Source organism: Vulpes vulpes, chromosome 6, assembly GCF_048418805.1.
Source record: "Vulpes vulpes isolate BD-2025 chromosome 6, VulVul3, whole genome shotgun sequence".
Classification (NCBI taxonomy): domain Eukaryota; kingdom Metazoa; phylum Chordata; class Mammalia; order Carnivora; family Canidae; genus Vulpes; species Vulpes vulpes.
Window position 1 is genome coordinate 128,661,370 of NC_132785.1, and position 25,771 is coordinate 128,687,140.

At 45.4% G+C, this 25,771-nt stretch overlaps 1 protein-coding gene across 3 annotated transcripts in view; it reads left to right on the top strand.

The window, feature by feature from the left end:
- Nucleotides 1-22,813, top strand: part of RCOR1 (REST corepressor 1) — a 125,476-nt gene extending 102,663 nt beyond the window's left edge. The window contains exons 5-12 of one of the 3 annotated variants that reach the window (XM_072762376.1): nt 676-837; nt 1,541-1,659; nt 4,267-4,345; nt 7,182-7,376; nt 13,515-13,592; nt 13,822-13,879; nt 14,377-14,606; nt 18,163-22,320. In XM_072762376.1, the coding sequence (XP_072618477.1) occupies nt 676-837; nt 1,541-1,659; nt 4,267-4,345; nt 7,182-7,376; nt 13,515-13,592; nt 13,822-13,879; nt 14,377-14,606; nt 18,163-18,204 (963 nt within the window). In that variant the 3' untranslated portion in view covers nt 18,205-22,320. Of the gene's footprint in view, nt 1-675; nt 838-1,540; nt 1,660-4,266; nt 4,346-7,181; nt 7,377-13,514; nt 13,593-13,821; nt 13,880-14,376; nt 14,607-17,884; nt 22,321-22,667 lie in introns of those variants that run through there. The other 2 variants (XM_072762375.1, XM_072762374.1) reach the window with 2 other exon arrangements.
- The last annotated feature ends 2,958 nt before the right edge of the window (nt 22,814-25,771 follow it).

A 25,771-nucleotide genomic window follows, 5' to 3' on the forward strand; every position in this document is an offset into this window, starting at 1 on the left:
CTTTGGAGTTATAGGAAGTTTTCTCAGGGAAAAAAAATTGCTGAATTATCTGTTTTTTCCAGTTTGTCCCTCACCCATTTGAATACTTTCACCCTTCTGAACTACAAAAAAACTATTTTTGAGCTTTTCTGGCAAAAGAATAATAAAACAAGTACCTAAAATTTTTTTTTCAAAATTTATTTATTTTAGAGAGAGTCGGATAGAGGAGCATAGGGAGAGAGAGAGAGGCTTAGACAGACTCCATCCTGAGCACAGAGCCTGACACAGGGCTTGATTTTACGGCCTCAAGAAACCAAGAATTGGCACTTAACCAACTGTGCCACCCAGGCACCCCCAACTAAGTGCTTCTATAGATTATTTTGTCCTATTGTATACAGAGGCATTCAATTGTGGTCTTTTAAGAGCACAGATTCTAGAGCCACACTGCCTCTGTCATCTACCAGTATTGGACCATTGGCAAGGACTTAATTTCTCAGGGCCACCCTATTCTAATCTGAGAAGTGAGCATAATGGAACCTGTCTCACAGGAGTCAGCATGTTGGTGGGCGCAAATCCACGTCACTTGCATAGCAGTATTGTCTGCAGAGGAGCACATGCTCTTTTGCCAACCTCATTTCCATTTTAATGTTTCACTCACATCTTTGGTCTAAAATTTCACTTATACTATTTTTCTAGGCTCTTGGGATGCTCTTTTGGCATAAGCATAATATTGAAAAGTCATTGGCTGATTTGCCCAACTTTACCCCCTTCCCAGATGAGTGGACTGTGGAAGATAAAGTCTTGTTTGAGCAAGCCTTTAGTTTTCATGGGAAAACTTTTCATAGAATCCAACAGATGGTAAGTAAATGAGACCACTGATTTTTCTTTTTTCCCTAGCCTCTCTCCACTGCAGCCTACCCAAAGGATAGGGATATCATCCACAAGCATGAATATTCTCATTTTTAATAAAGCTGCCTTTATATAGAATAGTTCATGCTTGCTGTGGGGTAGATAACAGGCTTCACATTATAGGAGTGGAGCATTCCCTAGCACTCCCAGCTTGATAGCAGCTGTCACACAAGCTCTCCGCCACCCTCTCCCCATCTCTCTTATTGGGACTTCCCAGATTAGTCTGATGGAAAGCATCTTTGATGGTGGTTTGATTAAGTGAAGCATCTGCCTGGGGAAGGCTTGCTTATCTCTTATACTCTAGAAGGTTGTTTGGTGGACTCCTACCAGGAAAGCTGATGGTTACATGAGTGCTAAAATGAATTTTTAAAAAATAACCCAAGAGTTAGGATAGAAACCTGAGGTGAATACTTGGATTCATCTCAGACTGCCTTAGCGATCTTTTTTGTGCTGAGTGTCACTTCCAGGCCCTCTGCAGTGATTTGGAATGTATTGATGAGAGTTCTCTTTGAATGAATCTCTTTCTCAGAGAAAAGGGCTGTGACTTAGGACTTTCCTGGATGTGTGAGACCACCTTTATTAATTGTATCTAAGAGCACTTGATTTGTGAAGATTAGCTCTAAATCGAAACCAACTCAGTTTTTATGTTTAGCTTCCTGATAAATCTATAGCAAGTCTGGTGAAATTTTACTACTCCTGGAAGAAGACGAGGACTAAAACCAGTGTGATGGACCGCCATGCTCGGAAACAGAAGCGGGAGCGGGAGGAGAGGTCAGTGTCTCTGGAAGTGGTATCTCCCCATGTGGGGGATCTTTCGGGTTACTAGAATTTCTAAGAGCTGATAGACATACAAAGGAAAGGTCGAGTAATTAATTTACTACAGTGCCTTCCTGCTGGAGCCAGACATACACAGATACTCTTTCACTGATGCTCATGAGCTATGTTAATGCACGTTCTGTTCTGCAGGTATTTTTTCTTACACTCTTTTCATGTAATCAGTAAGCTTCTTCCATTTGAATGAACAAACTTTCCCGCATATTCTTTCCTGCCCTTAAAGGGTGTTTCCTTTTAATAAGGAATCCATTATTTCCTAGGTTGAATTTTTATATGTATGTATATATACATATATATAGTATGTATGTATATATATATATATATATGTATATATACATACATACTAGATTTGTTTGACGTGTTTTAATGTCTGGTATGTTAAAAAATGACCGTACAGTTTAGATTTCCTTCATCCCCTTTTTTTGACCATCTGTTTTGTGTATGAGAGTGAGAGAGAGAAACATATTATGATTTCTTCTTCATAAGTTACTAGTTTTAAGGATAGCTTGATGAGTAGGCTGCATTATAGCCAACACTTCCTCAGTCTTATAAATGACACAGAGTAGTGGGAATTGTGCTGTACTCACATGTAGAGGCAAGTTTGAATGTCAGCTTCAGAGGTTGTACCTGTGTGTTCATAGGTGAGTCCATTCAACACACTCCTTTCCCAAGTCTCCACTTCCTTGGCTCTAAAATGAAGAAGCTCAAAGTCCAGAAGGCATAGACATATGCATAGACATACTGGTTTTTGTGTTAGGTGGTGGGACTATAGGTGGCTTTTAATTTAATTTAATTAATTAATTTATTTTTTAAGATTTATTTATTCATGAGAGACAGAGAGAGAGAGGCAGAGACATAGAGGGAGAAGCAGGCTCCTCGCAGGATCCCCCCAATCTGGGACTTGATCCCAGATCCTGGGATCACGACCTGGGACCTAAGGCAGGCGCCCTGCTACTGAGCCACCCAGGCGTCCCATAGGTGGCTTTTTAAATCATGTTCTCCACATTTTTTGTAATGTATCTTTAAAAATTAGTAATACAAATAAAGTAAAGAAAGATGGACTATATGATCTCCATAGCCCCATCTCAGGAGAATGTTTTATGATTTTAAATAGAATAAGGTGAGAACAAATAGTATCTCTTTTGGAGAATTCAGATCCATGCACCCATCTGTAAAATGGGGGCGGTGGTGGGAAGATCTGCAAAGCTCTCTCCAGTTGCAAGAGTCTGTAAAACTGTTGACCTTGATACATCTGCATGTTGTATGGTCTGTAGCATCCATACTAATGGGTCTGCTTTTGGATCAATATGCTTATTAGTAATCAGAAGTGGCAAATACTACTGAATTTGTTTTGGGTGTTTGATAACTTTTGATTAAAAATTTTTATTTCCATTATATATTTGGTCTCATTTACTTTTTATAAAGTAAGTCTGTTACTACAGACAAGCATACTCTTACCAAGCTGAAATTAGAGTTAAATAGGTTGGGATTTGTTGTCCTCGAGTATGAAAAGGTAAGAGCACCAGCTGACACCTGTGTCCTCACTTCCCTGGTGCTTTTTCTTTGCATCAGCACCAAGCGTAGGGAGAGGGGCTGTGCTCCCACCTGCTGCAAGCACCTTTCCCATTGTCCGGATGCAGACCAAGGAGTGCACACCACATGGTGTAGGACCTGAGAGATCGTTGGCAGTAATGGCAGGACCTGGGAAAGAGTTTCCTGAGCCCTGGGCTTGCTCTCCTTTGGGACACACTCTTCTCAGCCAGAACCTCTCACCCCCCGAGGGGCTGCCAGGGTGGATGGGGAGAAGGGTAGCATCGCCACCTGGGTTGGATCCTGAGACAGTGGGGACGTTGACATTTGAACACCTGACTGTTCTGCTGCCACCACTGTTGAGTTGGTCGAAACTGTGGGCATACTGGGGCCAGCTGCTCAACTTGTGTGAGTGAACCTTAGTTTTCATATTTTTTAAAGTAAATGTCCTAACTACTACAGAGTTCTTTTAAAAAATTAGTAATACGTGGAAGGCTATAAACAAAAGCATTTGAAGTACCATGTCCATGTGAGTGTTCTTTTTTAAATTAACCTAATTTGAAATACCAGTCTATGCAGGCCACCCAAAAGGCCCTCTCATTCTCACACTTGTGTAGAGTCATAAGTGTCTACTTGTGGAACTTGAAATGAAGTTTTACTTGTTGGGAACTTTGTTCTCAGTGCAGTGGGACTTGATTCTGGAGTAATCTGTTATGTCTCATGATCATGTCCTAGCCCACCACAGACTAATTATGGGGCAATGACATAAACATCTTAAGTTTGTTATTTTCAGTGGAGAGTTGTGAAAAAGCTTTTTAAATCTTTTAGACCAAGAGAACTATGGAATTGGTATTATTTTATGTGAATTGTAGAAATGTTTTTTTTTATCTCAGCAGTCTGAAAACATACTAATTTTATATTAAATCTGTCATTAAATCAATTTATTGCTTATATTTGTATATTAAATAGAATTAGTACCAAGTAATCTTTCAGTAACTTGTTCTTGTCTTCCAGTGAGGATGAACTGGAAGAAACAAATGGAAATAACCCCATTGACATTGAGATTGATCAAAACAAGGAAAGCAAAAAGGAGGTATTTTTTTCCCTAGTATTGTTTAGGCAAATAAATTTTATTACTAGTTCCATAAATAAAACATTCCTCTTACTTATTCTATTTAATATATTAAGTACTATGTATAAGGCATCATGATAAAACTTTAAACAATACTAACTTTGCTTTATAGACCTTAGAATTTTATTTGCTGAGAGACAGGAATAAAAGAAGTGTTAACGTTACTGAGTAAGGATTTTGTCCCTACTGGGCAGCCATCCTCACTGCCCTCCCTAAGCCACTAGCTCCAGGGGTCAGTCAGCAGTGGGATGGTGCTGGTGAGGATTAATTATTTCTTTCAGCCCTCGGGGTGGCCAGTCCCAGGGGCCTGCACAGTGGTTCTGGAGGGGACTGTGAGGGGCAGACGGGGACTCGCTGCACGTGGTCGTATTACTCAGAACCAACAGTGTGGGTCATATGACCTTGAGCCCCACACATGGTGACCTTTTAGTCTTTCACATCTTAAAAATCATTATGTCAGAGGATTCAAGAGGCCCATGAATTTTATATGCCTTTGGTTTCGTATATTTATAACATTTATTATAAACTGTCCACTGAGAAACGATGGGGTGTCCAGATGATCTTATTATTATTAGCCTTTTGAAATGGGGTGCAGCCTAAGGTTATTTTGTCCATTCAAAGAAGTTGAATAACGCATGTGTGAGATCCCTGAAGGCCCTCCATGGAAACCCAAGGCTCCTTGGCACAGAATGGAAACCCGCACCACATAGCACTACCTGCAGCTGGTCCCTGGTGGGCTAACAATATACAGTCTTTGGCCATTGGCACCCATCAGCCCCTTGGTTCAGGCTGGAGTGTTGAATCCCAGTGTGGATATGACTTTTATATCTTCGTACAAGTGTTCTTCTGAAGACAGATTCTATAGTTTCAGTAAAACCAGAGTTCTCTATCTCAGAAGGTTCTAAAGTATGAGAACAGCTGTTTTAGGCTGTTCTAAGAAAAACAAAAGTGTCTAGGCGTACCTAAACTTTAAAATCACTTCAGTAATACATGCTTTTCATAGGCAGAGTAGGAGATCTAGCTAAATAAAAAGGGGAAAATGACTCACAATATTATCACCCTTAATCACTATTAACATTTGGGTGACTTCTTCCAGATGACTTCCTGTGAAATGATACGCCTATATACATAATTCTGAATCTGTACTCACTTTTTAAAAAACAAAGTGAGATCTTAATGTGTATAATTTTTTATAACCTTTTAAGTTTACTTTTTCTTGAACATGTTTTTATGTCAAGAAATATTTGTCAAATATTTGTGTATATAGCTGTATGTTAGTTTATCATACCTGTATTTCATAATTCAGTTAAGTAATCTTAGGGGTTTGGTTTTCCCTTCTTGCTTTTTGCTATTACAAACAATGTTGAAATGCTGATTTCATGATTAAATATTAGTACACTGAATTTTTTCTATTGGAACAAATTTCTGGAAGTTGAATTGTTGGGTCACTGTCTCCTGGTTACATTTTTTAAGGCTTCTTTTGGTATATTGCTACATACCACCAAACTGAAAACTGGTAATTCTTTCTGGACAGCACTCGAGCCAGTGACTTATATGCATGCCCAAACAACAAGACCATTTTAATGGTTAGCTAAATTAGATTATTTGGGAAAAATCAAATTGTACCTACAGTTTTTAGGAAGCTTTGTTTTGATGCATTGTTATTTTATTAGGCTCTTCAGTGGAACATTTTAAATGAAAGAGGAAATGCTTGATTTTGCATTAATTTCTGTAATTCTTATTTATATATAATAGCACAGTTTCTGATTAAAAGAAAAATGATTTATTTCTTAATTTCTTTACATACAAAAATGTTGTTAAAATACACATGGTCAATCAGTGATCTTAACAGCACAGTGCTATTACAGAATATAGTTTATTGCCAACTAATATTTTTATGTATTGTTTATGACCACTTGTTCAAGACCTCATTGGTACCATCATAGTTTACAGAATCTGCCTCCCTCAGTCTTTTAAAATATGAAGCAAAAAACCTGAATGTATTCTCGTATTCATCAGCAAATGTTAATATCTCTAACAAGATGAGATTATAAACAGCTTCTTAAAATTGTTATCAGGAAGACAGTATCCTTTCCTGGCCAAGATTTTATTACATTTCATTTCCAGAGGTTTCAGTTTTAGAGAAAGCACTTAAAAAAATTAGCAGCAGTCATGCATTATAAAATGACAGCATATATTTTTAAGGCAAATTATACAATTGTCCTAAAAGCGAAGTGTCATCCAAAAAAAGGTTTATAAAAAAGTCATAGTTACATATGGAAGTTTATATTTTAATAAACTTCTGAACAGATTTAAAGAATTTAAATGGATTTTTTAATATGTGAATCGGTTTTTTTCCTCTTTTCTTTCTGTGGTCCCAAATCCATCTATTTTGCTAAGAACTATTAGGATAAAATAGCTCCCCATTCATATATACAAAGCACACAGAAGAGAATACAAATCTTTTTTCTTCCTGTATTACTACAGGGAACTGAGCATGCTTATTGCCAGAGGCTTGAGTGATAGAAGATTGTGTTTATACAGGAGGGCAGTGGATTCTGCTTTGAAGTGTTTAGCCAAAATTCAATAGCCAGTGTTTTTGTTAACTGCCTGTTAGAGTTTATAGATGGTAATTACAATATGGCATGGTGTTTGTCTTCGATTGTTTACAGCCATGTTAAGAAAATATGCTTATTACTGTTCCTTTGGCATTTTAATGTTTTATTTTTTTAATTTGTTTTTATTTTTTTATTTTAATGTTTTAGAATCTCATTTATCAAATATGTATATCATGCAGGTGCCCCCTACGGAGACAGTTCCTCAGATCAAAAAAGAGAAACATAGTACACAAGCTAAAAATAGAGCAAAAAGGAAACCTCCCAAAGGAATGTTTCTTTCTCAAGAAGATGTGGAGGCTGTTTCTGCCAACGCCACGGCCGCCACCACGGTGCTCAGGCAGCTAGACATGGAGTTGGTCTCGATCAAGCGGCAGGTACCGCGGGTCCGGTCCTGGGCGCGAGGGCTAACGGTGCTCCAGAGGCCTTTGTATGTTTCACACACCTAGCTGTGCTCTTCACAAATCTCTAAAGGGCATTTTGTTTCTCAGGAATTGGACAGAAGATCCTAGGTACTGATCCATTGATGTTTCTTAAATTAATTTTGAAATTGAAGATTTATATATATCTATATTATATATAGTAATATATATAAATATATATATCATATATATGGTATATATATAAATATATATCATATATATGATATATATATATGGTGGATAGATAGATAAATAGATAGTAATGGTGTGTGTGTGTGTGTGTGTGTGTGTGTGTGATTTTCACAGTGTGAGCACACCCACCACACAGCCACCATCTGGATCAAGAAAAGAAATGCTGTCTCCCAAGCCCCTGTTCATTTCCCCTTGTACTGCCTGTCCTCTGGGGACTCAGCATTGCTTCCAATGCCTCATTAATGCCCCCTCACTCATTACCCACCTTCTCCAAGTAGCTAACCAGTGGTCTGACTTTTTAAACCACACATTACTTTTACCTACTTTTGGGTTTTATATAAACAAAATCATACAATGTGGGTTCTTTTATGCCCAGCAGTCATTCAACATAAGAGATCTGTCCAGGTGGTAGAGAGCCATAGATGTTGTTCTTTCTCATTGGGCTATAAATATCCTGCAACTTACCCATTATACTATTAGTAGAAATTTGGGTTGTTTCCCATTTTGAGCCATTAACAAGTAATACTGGTATGAATGTTTTTTTATATGACTCGGTCAGTTTTATATGCATCTTTGTTGGATATATGCCTACGAGTAGAATTGCTGGGTTATAGAGTATGCACTTGTCCAGCATTTTCTTTTTTCTTTTGTCTCTTCTCTCCTCCCTTCCTAACTCCACCCCTCTCTTCCCCCTTCCCTCTTTGCTCCTCTCTTTTCTTTTCTTCGGGGAGGCGAGTGTGTGCAGAGGAAGAGGGAAAGAGAGTCCCGACATGGGGCTCGATCTCACAACCTTGAGATTATGACCTGAGCCAAAATCAGGAGCCGGATGCTTAACTGTCGAGCATTTTCAAAAAAATTCCAAACAGTGTTCTAGAGTGGTTATATCAATTATATGAGTTTGGTTACATTACATTAAGGCTTACAAACTAACTGTAGCACTGTTGACATTTGGGGCTGGATGATTCCTTGTCATGAGGAGTTGTCCTGTGTATTGTAAGATGTTTAGCAGCTACTCTGGCCTTTACCTAATTGATACCAGTAGCACCTTGCCCCCATCAGTTGTGACAACAGAAGTGTCCTCAGGCATTGCCTAATTATACCCCCTTGGGCGTGGGGCAAAATTATTTCCTCCTTCCCATTCTGAGGCTTGCCTTTTCACTCTTTTAATGGTTCATCTTTTGGTGAAATTTTTAATTTTAAAGTAGTCCTGTTTCTCATTCTTATCTAACGGTTAGTGCTCTTAAGTTTTGTCAAGAACCTTTCCTAAGGTTATAAGGATATTGTCTCATGCTATCCTCAAAGTGTTGTTTTGCCCTTCACATGTTGATCTTCACTCTGGAAATGTTCTTCCGTGTATGCTGTTACATGTAGGGTTGATACTTGTGTTTGCAGGTGGATAGCTAGTTAACAGCACTGTTAATTGAAGACTATCCTTTTCTTACCTCAGTGCATTGTGACCTTTGTTCTAAATCCAGTGTCCATAGATGATCTGCTTTGGGGTTCTCTTGTTATTCCGTCCTGTGTGTCCATTCCTCACCGATACTATCCTTCCTTAATTATATGTATGTTACACATCTTGGTATCTCTGGTCTTAGATGGTAAGTCCTCCAAGATTGTCTGTCTTAGCCCTTTGTGTTTCTATATAAAATTTAGATTCACCTTCTCAGTTTCCAGAAAAATAATTACGGAATTTTTATTGGGATTGTATTGAATCTCTAGATCAAAATAGAGAGTTAAACTGGAGAGCTAACCGGGACTCCTGAATGTGATCTCTCCCCCCCAACACAGATCTGTCATTCCTCTCGGTGTTGTGCCATTTCTGTGTCCAGGGCTTTGTCAGAGTTATCCCTAGATGTCTGGTATGTTATGATGCTCTTGGAAATGATCTTGTTTTTAAAATTAATCCTGGGCAGCCTGGGTGGCTCAGTGGTTAAGCACCTGCCTTCAGCCCAGGGTGTGATCCTGGAGACCCGGGATGGAGTCCCACGTGGGGCTCCCTGCATGGAGCCTGCTTCTCCCTCTGCCTGTGTCTCTGCCTCTCTCTCTCTCTGTCTAATGAATAAATAAAATCTTTAAAAAATAAATAAATAAAATCAATCCTTTTCTAATTATTTGTGCCTTGTACGAGGAATGGCTCATCATTTGAATTTGATTTTACACAGTACATTTAAACTGCAAATTCAACTGAGTAGCCTAATGTCCTGTCGTTAGTGTTCCGCCCCTCCCCCCATCCGTCTCTCTCTGGAATTCAAGGCAAATTGTGAACTGATGGTTTACTTTTAGTTTTTGCTGCTTTGACTTGTTGATCTTGATGGTTCCTTGGGAGGTTAAATCGAGGCCAACCATAATTTCCTAGATGGGAAGAAGGGGCTGTGACCCGGGTCTGTCCCCTTGGGTCGGGTGGCAGCGCAGAACAGGACCAAGTGTGCCCTGTGCAATCAGAGGATTGGCTTCTAGTCTTGGCTGCTGGCACAGCTGCATCCTAATCTTAGGAGAATCACTTAATCTTTCTGGGCCTCTTTTCAAATGAGGAGATTAATCCTTGCCTGCCTGATCTTACAGGCTATCTGAGGGCTGCTGCGGGAGAGAGCATTTTAAGCTCTGTTTGTGCTGGAAGAGCTCTCTGATTGGGGCTGCGAGCTCCCACATGCATTTTCATCTTCCTCTATAAGGGGACTTTCCCCCTCCGCTGAGCGAGTTCCCAACGCTTGCCGTTCAGCATTAATACATGGAGGAAAGAAAATGAGGCCCCTGCTCCCATGGAGGTGTGACTGGCGCTACAGTCAGATAGATGAAACCGTCTTTGGTTTCACAGCCAGGGTCAGGAGCAGGAATTTTTTATTGGAAGGTAGCTGCTTGAATAGAGAGGGCTTATGTCTTCTCACTGAGAGAGGTTGTTTACCCCCTTCAGCCTGACGGAGCTGCTGCCAGAGGCCTTCGCTGACTCCACGGCAGCCAGTCACTGTCCGGACATCTTTGCTGGGTGCCTCCATCCATGTGTGGGGGCGGATCAGGGAAGGGCTTGCGTGAATACCGCAGAAAACCTGACTAACAGCAGCTTAAACAATTCAGGATTTGTTCTTATCAACAGCCCAGTCCCAGCGCCAGTGCCTGCTGGCATTAGCCCGTCTGCTCAGTGTGCTTGAGGACCCCAGATGCATCCACATGTTCTCCTCTGCCATTCTGCGTCTACCAGCTTTGCACCCTGCTAGTTGTCTCACGTTGGAAGCTTCAGAAGCCATTTTGTAGCCTTCACATCTGCGTCCAGGGCAGCCGAGGAGACGCAGGAGGCGGAGCTAACCCATCCGCCGTTACCTTCGCAGGAACTCCTTTACTTTGTGCATGCCAGAGCTTTTGCACAGCAGCTCCTCCTAGCTCCGAGGGAGACACCCACCTCTGGGCACCTGGCGTGTTAGGTCTTTGAGTTGAGGAGACAGTCATACAATCAAGTAGAAGAATAAGGTCACGCACAGCTGGGAGGTCTAAGTGAGGCACCAGTCTATTTTGTGTTTTCCTTACGAGCTGAGTTCTTTTATAGCCTATTCCTTCTGCAGCTTGTTGCCACTCTGGCTTCTTTTCCACTTGGCATGATGTTGGCAACTAAGCCCTATTCTTACTCCAAGGGTAGACACTGAGTATTACTAATAAGGAAAATACATTAGGAAGAGAGATGAAGGTTAATGAAAATTTAGAGCTAACTTTTAGTTTAGAATTTGTGGAGGTTTTGCCATGTAGCTACTTGTTTCCTCTCTATACTGCTTTATTGATTTTAAAGAGATAATGCCTGTGGTAAATAGGTTGGTCTAACTTAGAAAATGCACGTTACCTAATCACAGTGCAGTATATACCCAGTTTTATTACATAGGTGAACAAGCTGGAGCAAATGGAATAGCATATTTGACAAAAGTGCTAGGAGGCTGAAGTTCTAGATTGCGGACTTTAGAGAATTCGCTAATTCCCTGTCAACGAGTTTCTAGGCCTAAAGAGAGTTCAGTGAACATGATCCTGAACATCTGACATTTTATGTGTCGGTACCTAAGAGCTCTGAGCAAGAGTCTGAGACCATGCTGTTTGATAGGGTATCCAGTAGACATGCAGTGTCATGTAAGTTCAAGTTTGGATTAGAATAGAAGAAATTAAAAGTTCAATTCCTTCATTGCATAAGCCACATTTCAAGTGCTTAGTAGCAATGTGTGGCTGATGGCTCTCATGTCAGGTAGCACAGCTTCAGGATGTTGTTGAAACAGATAGTGCTGGTCTGAGAGCTTGGCATCACTTTCCCAAGAACTTACTGTGACTAAATTTCTGGTACCAGTTTCTTTTATTCTGACTTGTACCTTTTCAGAAATAAACTAAAGCAAATTTCAGTAAATCGGGGTCCTCAGTTTTAATTTTACTATAGAGTAAATATTATGCACATTTCCTTTTTTTTTTTTTTTTTTTTCAGTTACGTCTGTGTTCTGATTTGACAAAAAGATTTGGCGTGGGCTGTACTTCCGGTAGGCTTTAAGGCCCTTTCTAGTGGCAAACAGGCTGACTTTCTGGTCCTTTACAATGGTAGTCTTATTTACTGGGCCACCAGCCCCCTGTACATCTCTACTCCCTTTTAAGCCTTTTAGAAGAAGTAAAACATAGGAAATGCAAAATTGGAATTCTATGAAATGTAAAGTACTTGAAATTTTCGTCTAAGTATAAAAAGATTTTTAGAAAGAATTATTAAAGAGTCCATGAGACCATGATCTTCACCACTGTCTCCACTAGTCTCCCTTCCCTTCCCTACCTCTCACAGTCCTGCTTTTCTTTATCTTAATAGGGTTGCAGCTTTCAAGGGCACCTTCTGCTCATGAGGGTCTTTGATGTTTTATTTGGGAAAATGAATGTTTCTCTCCTTGCCTTTTTTTTCTTTTTAAAAAAAGTTTATTCATTTATTAATGAGAGAGACAGAGAGAGAGAGGCAGAGACACAGGCAGAAGGAGAAGCAGGCTCCCTGCAGGGAGCCCAATGTGGGACTAGATCCCAGGACTCTGGAATCATGACCTGAGCCACTCCTCTTGCTTGCTTTATTTTTGCCCATGGGATTATTCAGAAGGGAAAAATCCTGGGTCAGAATACCCCCTGGTGCTTGGCCCAGAAATGTGTCTGCAAGTAGAGCTGACAAGAAAGGACCCCTTCTCAAGACCCGGCTCACTCTGGAATCCATGCAGGAGTCAGAAACAGCCACAGATTGATGCAGTTGCTTGGTATTGTGTCTTTCTTTTGATTAGGTAGGGGCATTGAAAGATAGGTACATTGAATCCAAATAATAATGTAGAAGAGATAATTTGTGAGAAAATGAAGAATTACCGTGGATCACCATTAGGCTTGTGGAAACTGACATACTGCTTTCTTTTCTCCTTAAAGAAGGCTTCCCTGTGGGCTCTGGCCCTGGGTAGTGCTCAGACGGGACCATGCTTGGGGCTTTGGGAGGCTGCTTGCAGTCCTGCTGTAGAGCCTGGGCCTCTTCCCTTCTGCCTGCACTCTGCCTCCTCCACGGCTTGAGCTCAGTTCTGTGTGGTAGGAAGCCCAGCCTGGCTGCGTTTTTGTCAGACTCCAGATATAGGACTTAGGATGACCTGTTACGAAATTATGAATTAGGACTTGCATACAGGAGCCCTTTCAGCACCATGCCCTCCTTGTTGTCCCTTGTCTGCTGCTCTAAGCAAGTCAATTAAAGAATCTAGTTAGATGCTCTGAAAGGATACCGTAGGGACCTCAAATCTTGGCTACCTACAGGTCAGGTATTTCTTTGTTCTTGGGTTTTTGTTTCTCTTATTTTTTTTTTTTTTTTGGTTCTGTTTTCTTTTCATACCTTCATAAAAGTTTTTCATTTTTAAAATTAAAATATTTTCTTCTTTCTCTTAGATCCAGAATATTAAGCAGACAAACAGTGCTCTTAAAGAAAAACTTGACGGTGGAATAGAACCATATCGGCTTCCTGAGGTAGGATTATGTTGACATCATCTTAGAAGTCATGACCAAGTTGTATGCACTTAAGAATTTAATATCTATGTAATAACATTTCCATCCCATAGAAAGAAAGGCATAGACACAATTTTTAAAACCTAGTTGATGTTGAAATTCTGATAGGAGAAAAAAATAAGATTAGCTTTTGTAAAGATATATTCACCTATAAATGCATTAAGCTCATGTAACTCATTCGTATGTGCAGGTCATTCAGAAATGTAATGCACGTTGGACCACGGAAGAGCAGCTTCTTGCGGTACAAGGTATGAGGAGTCCTCTCTGTGGGCTGGGGGCTATGGCAGCCTTTAGGGAAAGTCCTGCCTCATCCACTCTCACCACACACCGCTTGTGGGAGTGTGTTGGGTTCTGATTGGTTAGAAAGTACAAAAATACTCCAAAAGCAGCAGATTATCAGAGTTTTATGGTTAGAGGTGTTCTAGACCTGGGGATCCTGAAAAGAAGAATGCAGAATGTCCACAGCCACAGGGTGCTGACTGGGTGTCTGTAGGTATCTTGGGACATGTGATGGAAGGTGCAGATTTCTGGATGCCAGGGTCCTACTGGACTTGTTGGGTTAGTCCTCTACAAGATGCAGCTACACTGCTGTGTTTTCCCACTGGAGTAATACACTGAGATAGTGCCTGCTGTTAGAAGTCCCTTAGGTTTTCTTATCCAGATGAAGGGGTAAGTCTCAGTCATGTGGGTTTTTAAAAGTTGTTTTCCTCCTGTATTGACAAACAATGCTTTCTTCCATCCTTAGCCATCAGGAAGTATGGCCGAGATTTTCAGGCAATCTCAGACGTGATTGGGAACAAATCAGTGGTACAAGTGAAAAATTTCTTTGTAAATTATCGGCGCCGCTTCAACATAGATGAAGTTTTACAAGAATGGGAAGCAGAACATGGTAAAGAAGAGACCAATGGGCCCAGTAGCCAGAAACCTATCAAGTCCCCAGATAATTCTATCAAGATGCCTGAAGAAGACGACGAGGTAAATCTGAAAAAATGGGATCGCTTGCCAGGTCCATGCTCGATATTTACTTTATTATTCTCTGATGGCCTTGCTCCACTGTGGAAATATGTTTAGCGCTCAGCCCCATCAATGACTTGACTTTTACCTATAAATACCATAATATGTATGTTGACACCCGTTAGTTTTTGGTCATTAGATATATTGCTCACATTTTAATTCCTGTATAGATTCTTAGTTCCATCCTGGTTTCCTCCAGCTACAAGATATTCACATTACCAACATTTCCTTAGATCAAGTAAGAACTCAGCCATAAAGTTGGAAGTGCCTTGAGCCATGTCAGTGAAGCTTGGTCACATAAAATGGGTTATCATCTCAGTGGGAGGTTAATGAACTTCTTGGTGAATTGGCACAGCTAGCCAACCAGGAGTTCCTGGGTCTGCCTCTTCTGTCCCAAATCATCCAGGCTTTGATGCTCTTTGGGTCTAATGGCTTTAAATATCGATGGGGACAATTCTAGGTTCTCTGGTTGGCTGGACCTTCCAGCCTGGTGGCTGACATTCTGGCAGTCTCCGGATAGCTGCACCGATGTCATCAGCTGTCTCAGCACAGCATAGGCAGCCAGATTCCTGCAGTTGCACTACCCCACCTGTGACCTCCCTGCTTCCTGGGCCAGGGCTACCTGCCATTTCCCCATCTAGCCTGGCCAGCCCTGCTCCATACTTACCCCTCTTCTACAGAGGAGGAGAATGGGGCGAGGCAGAGCAAAAAGTTCATTGCCGGTCCCTTGACAAATATTTGAGTGTGTTCACTGACACGGAACTCCAAGGTTTAATTGAGCTTTACAGGAAAAGTCACTTTCTCATCAGAGCGTCTCCCAGAGCATGCAGGAATGATTTGAAATTACCTATTTTGTATTGTCTGTGCTCTGCCTTTGCTCTAAGAAGGCTGGTTATAGAAGCAGCTGAGGCCCCCTCCTGACCTGAGCACAGAGTGCCTCCCCCGCACAGCGTGTTGCAGGTGGAGCACTCCATGCCTATGTGCCAGTTTGAAGGGCCGAGAGGCACATCTGTCAGAAGGTGTTAAAACATACTCTTTTTTTTTTTTTAAGATTTTATTTATTTATTCATGAGAGACACAGAAAGAGGCAGAGACACAGGCAGAGGGAGAAGCAGGCTCCATGCAGGGAGCCCGACATGGGACTCAATCCCAGGATGCTGGGATCACGTCCTGAGCCAAAGGCAGATGCTCAGCCACCAAGCGACCCAGGTGCCCCTGAAACATACTCATTTAGACTCTTTAGAGCTTTCTACCAGAAAACCTTTGTAATAAGTATACAGAATTTATATTAACAGTGTGAGTGGTTTCCCCAGCCACAGCCATGCATGGCCCAGCCTGAGACCATGGAACACAGCAGCATGTGAGCAGAGACAAGATGGCATCTTTTAGCAGGGATGCTTGTCCTGGTGCCAGTTGCCACTTTACAACAAATGAACTTCCCTGATGTCCTGGACTTAACTTAGGAAGCATTGAAAGATTAGAATTACCAGAGAAGGAACTTTAGAATTTGCAGGAATGACAGCTTTCTTCCATGTGTGTTTCCCAGCTTTAGTCTTAGGAAGTGGAAATAATAGGAAACTCTGGTTCCCTTCCCTCTTCAATTAATCAAAGTGGGTGTTGGCAGGGTTAGCATAAAATTGTGGTCGTAAATTTGGGACCAGGGGCCATCACCAATGGGATGGGATGTCAGTGGTTTTCGCATATAGGTTCCTCCTGTTTCTTAGGTCTGGTTCATTCACTGACAGTTATGTTTCTTCCCTCCTAGTCCAGGAGGGCCATTCTTCATGGTCTACTCACCATGATGATTGCACATCAAAGTACCTGTGAGAACTCTCTTCCCCGTCTCTGGTAGCGTTGGCTCATAAACGCTGCATTTCCCACCAGGCAGCATGTCTTCATTTCTCTCAGGTTGTTGATCTTCCGTGTATCTGTTTACCCAGCCCTCCCTTCAAAACCAGTGCCAGGACCCTGATCTCTCTTCAACATATGATATTTGTGTTTGTCTCTAAACATTTTCACCTCTTCAGTCGTTTAAATCCCTGCCCTCACACACTTTATTTCCTTTTCTTTGGTTCCCCCCCCCCCCCCCCGCCTTTTTAAAAAGATCTTATTTGAGAGAGAATGTATACAAGCATGTGGGGGGCAGCAGAGGCAGAGGGAGAAGCAGGCTCCCCACTGAGCAGGGAGCCCTGCATGGGGACCCCAGGATCATGACCTGAGCCGAAGGCAAACACTTCACCACCCGGGCAACACGATCCCTTTTTTTTATGCTCCTTGTAGCACCAGCCTTCCTACTGCACCACCCTGCTTCTCTCTTCTCCATATGTTAGTTTGCAAAAGGAGATCAAGTCTGTAAGGACCAGCTCTTCTCTGTGTCCGTGAGGGGCCTAGGGAGCTTATTAGGATGCTGGTTGTCTAGTCAGTGCCCAGAACTGGTGCTCTCATCATTTCTCATTCTTGTGTCTCCTGTGGAATCCAGCAGTTAAGGAAGACTCCTGCTAGTGTCCTGTCCACCCCTTCTGCCCTCAGGTTTTGTGTTAAATGTAGCACATACAGGGAGGTGGACATTAGAATGGTCAGAGGTCTCATAACATGATGGCCTATTGGCCGTAGGCTTTTTTCTTTCAGGGCTGAGAAGGGAAGGCAGCCCGCAGGTTTTGAGATGTTGAGATTCTGAGTTCTCTGAGGTGGACAAGGATGCAGTACAGAGCAGGAATGCGTGGGTGTCAGAAAGGGTGAGGGGGATGCCACACAGGACTGGCTTGGAGGTAGAGTCCCCCTTGACGTCACAGAATGACTTGAGTTGTGTTCCTGCTGAGGAGAAATTTCCTGACCTAACAGCTGTTCTCATAAATTGTGGTGTTGCCTAAAGGAACCACTGTTTTTAGATTTGGGATTCAAGGCCCAGGGGTTTCCCTAGCAGTGAGAGAGCATGAGTATAGCAATGAGCACAAAGGCACCTTGTGACCTTCTGGTTTGGGTCCAAGAGTCTGTTTTAGTTAAGAAATGCCTTCGAGGCTTTTAAAGAAGATCTTTCCATCTTAGCTCTCCTGTTTGTCCCCGTGTCCCAGCGCAGGCCAGTGGCTGTTGGCTGAGTGGGATGGGTGACGAGGCCTCCCCTCCAGCCGGTGCTGACATGCCTGCGTGCCGCCTTTGGCCACGCACTGTGCTGACATGCCCTTTCCAGCGATTTTCTTTAATCCTGTGAAGTAGACGTCATTATTGTGTCTATTCTGCAGATGAGGAAACAGAAACTGGAAAAGAAATAACTCATCCAAGGATCCACATCTAGAAAGTGGCAGAGCTAGGATTCGAGCCTGAGACGTCTGGCCATGGAGGCCGCCCTCTTACGCTGCCCCGCTGCCTGCTGTGCCCAGGCCCTGCCCTTGGGAACACGCATGTCTGCAGGATAGATGGGCGGGCTGTACCCCCTCTCGCCACACAGGAAGTGGCAGTCTGTGTTGTACCTGCTCTTTGATCCTTTTTTTTTTTTTCCTTCTTCTTCTTCTTGCCTCAGGCTGCTTCTGTTCTTGACGTCAGATACGCATCTGCTTCATGAGAAACTCTGGTAGCTTTGAGCACTTGGTATGGACGACTGTGTTCTCCAGGATATCAGGTATTACAGGACATCACCTAGCCATCTGCATCACATCTCTGTGGACAAGCAGCTATTACCAAAAAGGCATACACTTCAGTCCTGTGCTCCATCTGCCTTAATTCTGTGCTCGTTCCTCCACGTTGGCGCCACTTCCCCGAGAGCCCCATTGCATCTCTCACACTCTGCCCAAGTGCTGGGGAGTCTCGTGGCCTGCACGCCTCCTGACTCTGGGGACCTGTCCCCAGTCGAAGCTCCTGAGCCCCACCAATGGCAGCTCTGCCCAGTCAGCAGCTTCAAACAGGTAGTCAACTTGGAAGGCACGACTCTGTTCCTGCATGGCCTGCAACTTCTACTTTGTGCATAATGTAATTTTCAGAGTGACTGTGACCCTGTTGGCCTTTTAGAAAGTTTCTCTTGTTCTTTCCTGAGGCATCCACCTAAGTGATATCATGCTTCTTTGGAAATCCCAGTATATTGGCAGACTGCATTATAACCTCCATTGTGCCAAACATCCCGAGACAGCTCACGTTTCCCCAGACATCGGGTGTAATTATGGTTTGTAAATTTAGCTGGCTTAAATCTCACCCTTCTCCTTCCCAAGCGGTAGAAAGCTCATTCACAGCAACTGTCCTTGGACACTAGCTTAAAGGAACGTGGACCTCAACACTTTCTGCCTTCAGCTTTCAGCATTGTAATCCCAGGACGGGTGCCACCCTGTCTTTTCCGGATACCCCCACCCCACCATCCAACTCCAAGAGATGCGGTCCATACCACTGTACCTGGTGCTTGTGCATTGGAATTGGTGCCTTCTCCTTTTGGCAACCATGTTATCAACCCTTTTTCTGTTTTAGTGTCTTATTTCTTCTTTAAAGTTTATTGCTTGCCAAAGATAACATCACTGAGATTAGGAGACAGGGGAGAAATTGCTGCAGATTCTGACAGAGTGCAGATTTTAAATGTCAGGTTAGCTCAATAAAGGGTATTAGAATAGCTGGTGATGATTTTATAAAAGCTACACATTGTTTGTTCCCCCTTCTGTTGGTATGACTGGCCTTCTACATGTCACTCCATATAGCTTTTTTTTTGTCCTTTTTTCCCCCCCTTTTGTCATGTACTGATGTCCTTTCTCTTTTAATATTATAGTACAGGACAGAGAAGTGGTCAGTTTATTGGCTCCAGTAAGACCAAGATGAAACCATGTACAAAGTGGTCTGTAATGCCTTTTGGTTGGACTGGGAACAAGTAAATGTTTCTAATAAATGTTCTGAGATTTCCAGAATCACTTATTCTCATCTGAGACTGTGGCCCCACTGCGGGGCTGAGGGATAGACTGTCAGACTGCGTTCCCGTGTAGCCTGTGTCCCGCCCACGGACAGTCCAGCCTGCACTAAATATGTTGAAGGAACTGTTGTTGTTGTTTTGCATCATTTAAATATTTTTCCTGCTTTCAATACCAAAAAGAAAAAAAAATGCAGATGCTTTAAGGCACAAACAGAATTCTTAAGAATTTAAAATATGCAATTAAAATTTGATGTGTTTTGACTCCCAAGCACCTTGCTCCCCCCCGCCCCCTTTTTAAGTTAGCTGATTATCTCTTTAGGAAGAGGGTCAGCTAGAAACCTATGCTGTTTGGAATTGTGTGTTTTTAGAAATCTGGAGAAAGGTCATTCACACGGGGAGTAAACGGGAGTTTCCCGACTTTTTGTCATCTTGTCCCTTCACGGGGTGTCTGTGGGTCAGGGAAGAGTGTGTGAAGAACAGCATCAGATGAGGCGAGAGGCAGTCTCAGCTTGCTGCTCCTACCTAGACGGGGGTAGCATAATAACACTAGTCATGCCGTAGGGTTTGGTTTTGCTTGTATCCTAAGCCTGCTATGTAATCAGAAAATGGCAGGAAAAGCGTGGAGAGGAGGTGGCGTAAGTTTTGCACATCGCTCACAGGGGCACTAGGCAAGAACCGAGGCCGTAGGTTCTCTTTGCTTCTCCTTCCTCTTAGTGGAAGCAGCAGGCAGTTTGCTGCAGTGGGTCTCGTGCTGCCAGGACATCTGTTCCTCTCTGCACGCCCAGGCTGCTTTCCTGGAGAATGGCTCCCTCCTGGCGATGCCTGAAAGCGCGATGCTAGTTCCTGGGGAGCGTGGCAGGCGCAGAAGCAGTGCCAGGCCTCTGTGTGTCCTCTGCACCATCCCCTTCGTGCTTGCCCCGTCCTGAGGAGTCACTGCGCCCGTACACCTGGCGGACCCCAGCAGCCTGGTCCTGGCTTTCTCTCCACGGGAAAGGGGCAGCGTTGTTGTCATGCGCCAGAAGGAAGAAAGATGGTTGTCTTTGCCTGACTCCTCCGTTGTAGTCTCAAGCATAAGGTAGCACTGTGTTTTAAACTGTTTCATTACACTGTTGTTGCAATGATGTTGTAAATGCAAGAAATCACTGAGCTTTAAAAGCTGAGTGATTGATCTTATTTATGTGAAGCCCCTTTTTTACATATCAAGACTTCGGTGCATCAGCAGGTCGTGTTTGGATGTGTAAGGGTCCGCAGTGACAACTGCTTCGGATGCAATGTTCACTTAAGCTTTGTCTTCTTAAAAATTGATCAATGTGAATGTCATAATTATATATATATTTTTGTGGAAAATTTCTCCTAAGTATAAGTTATTGTGCAAAATATAGTACCATTGAAGCAAATGATAGTTTAACTTTTAGTTTAGAAATCCTAAAAGATATAAATTGTATTGCATATGCATTAAAAGTTTGTTTTATTTAATTTTATGTAGGTGTGTAAAGTGTTAGGTAAAAATTGTTTCCACTTATCCATTTAAACACCTTGTTACTTGAATATTGTGTTGACTGGTCTGAAACCGTGATCGATCCTGTAACATAGCTCGCGAGCCGAGCCCGGAAGGCCGCGCCGCACCTCTGTTGTGCTGAGATCGCGGTGGCTCCGGTCGGGCGCTGGTGTCCGCGGGAGCCGGCGCTTAGCGTGACACACCCACTGCGTAGTCCGGGTGCACTTGTACCCACCGGGACACCCATTCCTCGAAATGGCTTTTGCTAGTTTTTAACCTGTAAGACCCTTCGCTGGTCACCAACCTCCCGAATCAAAAGATGAAAAGGAACAAATTCTTGCGTTTTACAAGCTTACTGCGGTGGACTAATTAAGCAGTTGTTTTCTGTGTATAAAGGTTCCCTCAGATACCACACACCACTATACGTGTGCTCATTGTCACTTTAAATTTCAACTATGCCCTATTTTTGTCTTTCTGAATATCAGATGTACTATTGGTATAATTGCATACCAAAAATAAGCCAAACAGTGCATTACACTAACTGGATCCCTGCTTAACGGAGCAAAGGAAAGCCGGAGCCAGCTCACACGAGAGCCTCGTTTCCTCTCTCGTCCAGCCTGTGTCTAAGCCCAGTGACCAGGATCCGAGCTTTCAGTATCAAGTGAAACTTGGCTTCACGTTGACTCAAGGTAGTTAGCTAATCTGAATCTAGTGATCTTGTGCAATGCTCAAAAGCAAACCCTCTCCCCGCCCCTCCCGGGATCCCTGCGGCTTCCCCTCCTTCCAGTAAAGCACAATTGCAGCAATGTTACAATTCAGAAGAAGGAAGGTCAGTAGAGTCTATGCATGTCGTGTGATAATGAGTGTTTACAGTCACCTTCTCCGAAAACTAAAATTTATACTGGAGTGGATAGTATTCCATTATGTAGACCTATCAACTTTGCTAAGTGCTTTTTAGATTGCTTAAAAATTTTTCAAGATTTTAAAAGATGTATAAGGTTAAGTTTGCAAATATAATGGAAATGCTGTATATCTTTTGAAGTGATAAAATCCACGTTGGAATTTTAAAGAAAATATGTTGTAATAATGCTGTTGTAAGTACTATTTTAATGTCTCTTTCTGCCTGTTTTCTATATCAGCACACTCATTGTGGTGAATGTTCATAGCATTATAATTGCTTAGCCATTGAATGATAACATTTGTTAGTGGAGATCGAAAAAATTTATTTGTGAAATTCTGCAGAATTCATTTTTCTATTTCTAATATTTGCTGAAGTTAAATAAAAAATTTTCAAGCCATTGATGTAATAAAATACAAGACAGAACCATCTTCTGCACAGTACACTTCCCACCAGAGCAGTGCCCCGCCCTAACGGATAGCGGGCTTTTGCGTTGGGCCTTGGGGTCTGGGGTCTGGGCGTGTGCACCCCCAGAGCCACACCCCGCGGAGGCAGCGGGGCCCCTTGTGTCTGAGCCTCTAGCTCTCCTTGAACTGCTTTTCTAAAACATTTTAACAGACGCAACAGCTTATGGTTGCGACCAAGTTGAGGTGTGTGAATTCATAAAAGTGGCAGCGGGTCAGGGGCTTAAATCTCAGGTTCAGTGACAGGACCTTTTTTCCCCATTAGTGGTTTTTCTCTTTTCAGCGTGACCAGGCTTGACACCTGGATGCTGCCCCTGTGCGGCCCTGGACCGTGGCGGTGAGGAGGCGGGCCGCCGCCTTGTCACCTCTGGGCAGCCGAGAGTGGACGCGGCTCTGACCCCAGCAGCTCCGAGCGGTATGACGGACGCTCTCCGCCCCACCGGCCGCCTCTGCGGGCTTCTCTGCAGCCAGAACGCAGGATCTGGCCAGAGAACTGCCGCCAGGGCCTGACGTCCACGGCCCGCGTTGCCTCAGCGTGGAGACCAGGGAGGGGGTCCCTCTCTGTGTCCAGGGCCGGGGGGCGGGCACAGGACACCCGGGAGAGGTCCTCGCCAGGCCGAGGGCAGCCAGTGTGCTGTCACCACCCTCGGTGTCATACGGTGGGTGACGCCTGAGTGGCACCCAGGAGGGGCGGACAGAGGACCCCCCGTGGGACCTGCAGAAGTGACGCATGGCATCGACAGCACCCAGGCTGTCCTGCCAGGAGGAAGAGGAAGGGACGCTGGTGTCCCCGCTGGTGTCTGCCAGGATAGGGGCCAAACGGGCCGCTTGGGCTCGGCCTCCGTGGCCTCGGTGGAGTGACCAGCACCAAGGGTGCCGAGGGGCGGGCTTCTAGAGGCTGGGGGGTGCGCGGGGAGACCCGGGACGGGCCCCCCCGAGGGTGCTGGAGGGAGCAGGGCCTCCCCTGCCCCGGTCTCAGCCGGGCTGCAGCAGGTGGAGCCCACTGGGGGTGCAGGGCTGCAGGTGGGGGCCGCCCCTGTGGGCCGTGCCAGGAACAGCTGCCAGGGCCCCGGCACTTGTGGTCCCGCGCTCCTGTCCCCTGGAGTCCCGCTCCGAGTCCCACCCTCCTCGCCCTCGGCGCGCAGCGTGTTGTCCCCACTGGACAGCTCCTGTCGGGGGAGCGACCCCGAGGGCACTTAGCGACCTGTATCTGGGGAAGGGGCGCGGCGGCACCACCCCTCCCGGAGGCCACCCCGCTGCTCGCAAGCGCCCGGACCTCTGTGCCCCGCGCTGACCCCCGGGAGCTCGCCCCCCCCGGACCCTTCCAGGTGGCCCAGTTTCTTTCCTTCTCGCAGTTAAGCCCACGCTCGTTGCCCCTGCGGCCGCTTCGTGCTTGGAGCTCCCTTGGGGGCCGGGCGAGCTCGCGGGTGACCCTGATGGACCCTGGTCCGTCCCCCAGGGACGCCACCCAGAAGCGGCCCCTTCCTCTGGGCCTTCCCCTGGCCGCTCTCGCACCAAGCTCCGCCCATGTCCCCGGTGCCTCAGAGTGGCCCGTCCTGGACCCTTCCTGACCCTTCTCCCAAGTCCTCGGTGTCTGCACGGCTGTCACCACGTCAGAAAGCCCGGCGTCCGTGGCCTCTGGGCCCCCTCCTCGCGCCCCCATCACTACTGCCAGCCCGGCCACAGCTCGGGCCCTTTCCGGCCACTCCTCCCGTCCCACCACCCCTCCTCCCTCCCCCCTGCTCCTCGCCCCACGGCCGTAATCGGGGCTCTTGCCTGCTTAGAACAGTCTGTCATCTAGAGACCTGGGCCCTGTGTTGTGAGCGTGACGTTCCTGCACCAGGGTCGCTGTCCCGTGCTCTTCTCTGCCGCCTCCCCCCCTGCCACTGCCCCCCACGTGCACTTCTCTGCACTTGGCTCTTGGTACTGGACTATCAAGAAACGGCTTAAAGTGGGTATTTTATTCTTTGAAATCAGCGATGCAGGCGGCGAGGAAGGTGGTGTCGCCCACGGGCAGCCTCCGGGCTCTCGTGCGAATCACTGTCTGTGTGCAAGGAACACGCCGCATCCCACTTTCTCCACCTGATGCACATGCGTATAAAGTCGCCCCGTCCCGCTGTTGGCTTCATGGCAGCCTGGTTGTGACTGTGGGACTCCCCTGTACTGGCGTCAGCGGGCAGGCGGAGTTCGCGCGTCGCGTGGACAGACCGGGGCGACCGCAGCGCATTCCCCACGCGCCAGAGCAGGTGCAGAACAGATGTCGAGGGTTGGACTTTCTGGGTCAAGACCTGTTGATGTCACCAGACACAGACCCTCATCGCCTCCCAGAGATGACGCAGCAGCTTCTTCCTGCACTCCTGTCGCCCTTGTGCTCTCCCAACACTGGGGTGACCAAGCACCTGACCGAGGTGTTTGCGGAGCAATTCGGGGCCCCGGGTTGTCTGCGCAGGCGCCGGCGCCCTCTAACCTCCCGCTCGCCGTGGGCCCACGGAGGAGCTCTGCCCGAGGGGTCTGGCGATTCTCCTGCGGGGACGACCCTGTACGACGAGCTCTTTCGCGCACGGTGGCTCCTGGCACTTCATCGATTGAAAATAAATTTGGCAACAACTGAGTCTTAACATGGTGGATAATCGTGTAGCAAATTGTGATTTTTAGTAATAATTGCTTTATTTACTGAAGATTGCCTTGCCCCCCAGGACAAAATATGCATTCTCCGGTTTACTGCTCACAGCAGCCTTCGGGCAGGGACCAGCCTCCCTGTTTCCCAGGACAGGCCGAGGCTGGCGCAGTCGGGCCTAGACGGCCGCAGCGGCTCCACTCCGCCGGGCGGCCTCTCTCGGATCCAGGCTGCGGGCTCCAGTCCTCGCTCGGGGATGGCACCTGCTGCGATCGCAGTCACTTCCCCAGCCCCGCAGGCCCGGCCCCTCACCCCAAAGCCAGGGCGACACCATTCAGAGGGTGGCGGGGAGCTGGGCTCGTGCGCAGAAACTTCGGTCTTGCCGGGATGCTTGGTGGGAGACGCCTGATGAGCGGCCGGTCCTTTCATTCTGCCGAGACAGGCCTTAGTGGGATGGGCACCGCTGGCCCCTCGCTCTTCCCGCCGTCGGTCCCCGCCTCGTCCCACCCCCAGACCAGCGGTCACCCCGTGGTTTGGGGCGCCTACCCCAACCGTGCATCTGCTTGCGTGTTCACCTGCCGCTCACCGGCACGTGGTTCTTGCAATTAGCATGTTCCGATTCAGTAAAACGAACAACCCGTTTTCTTCTACATGCACTGTTCTAGATGGCCAGCGACCACGACGGTCCCCTGCCAGAGAGCCCTGCCACAGCGTTCGGAGGCTTGGCCGACTGCAGTCACACAGGTGGGCCCCAGTTTTGAGAGGAGGGA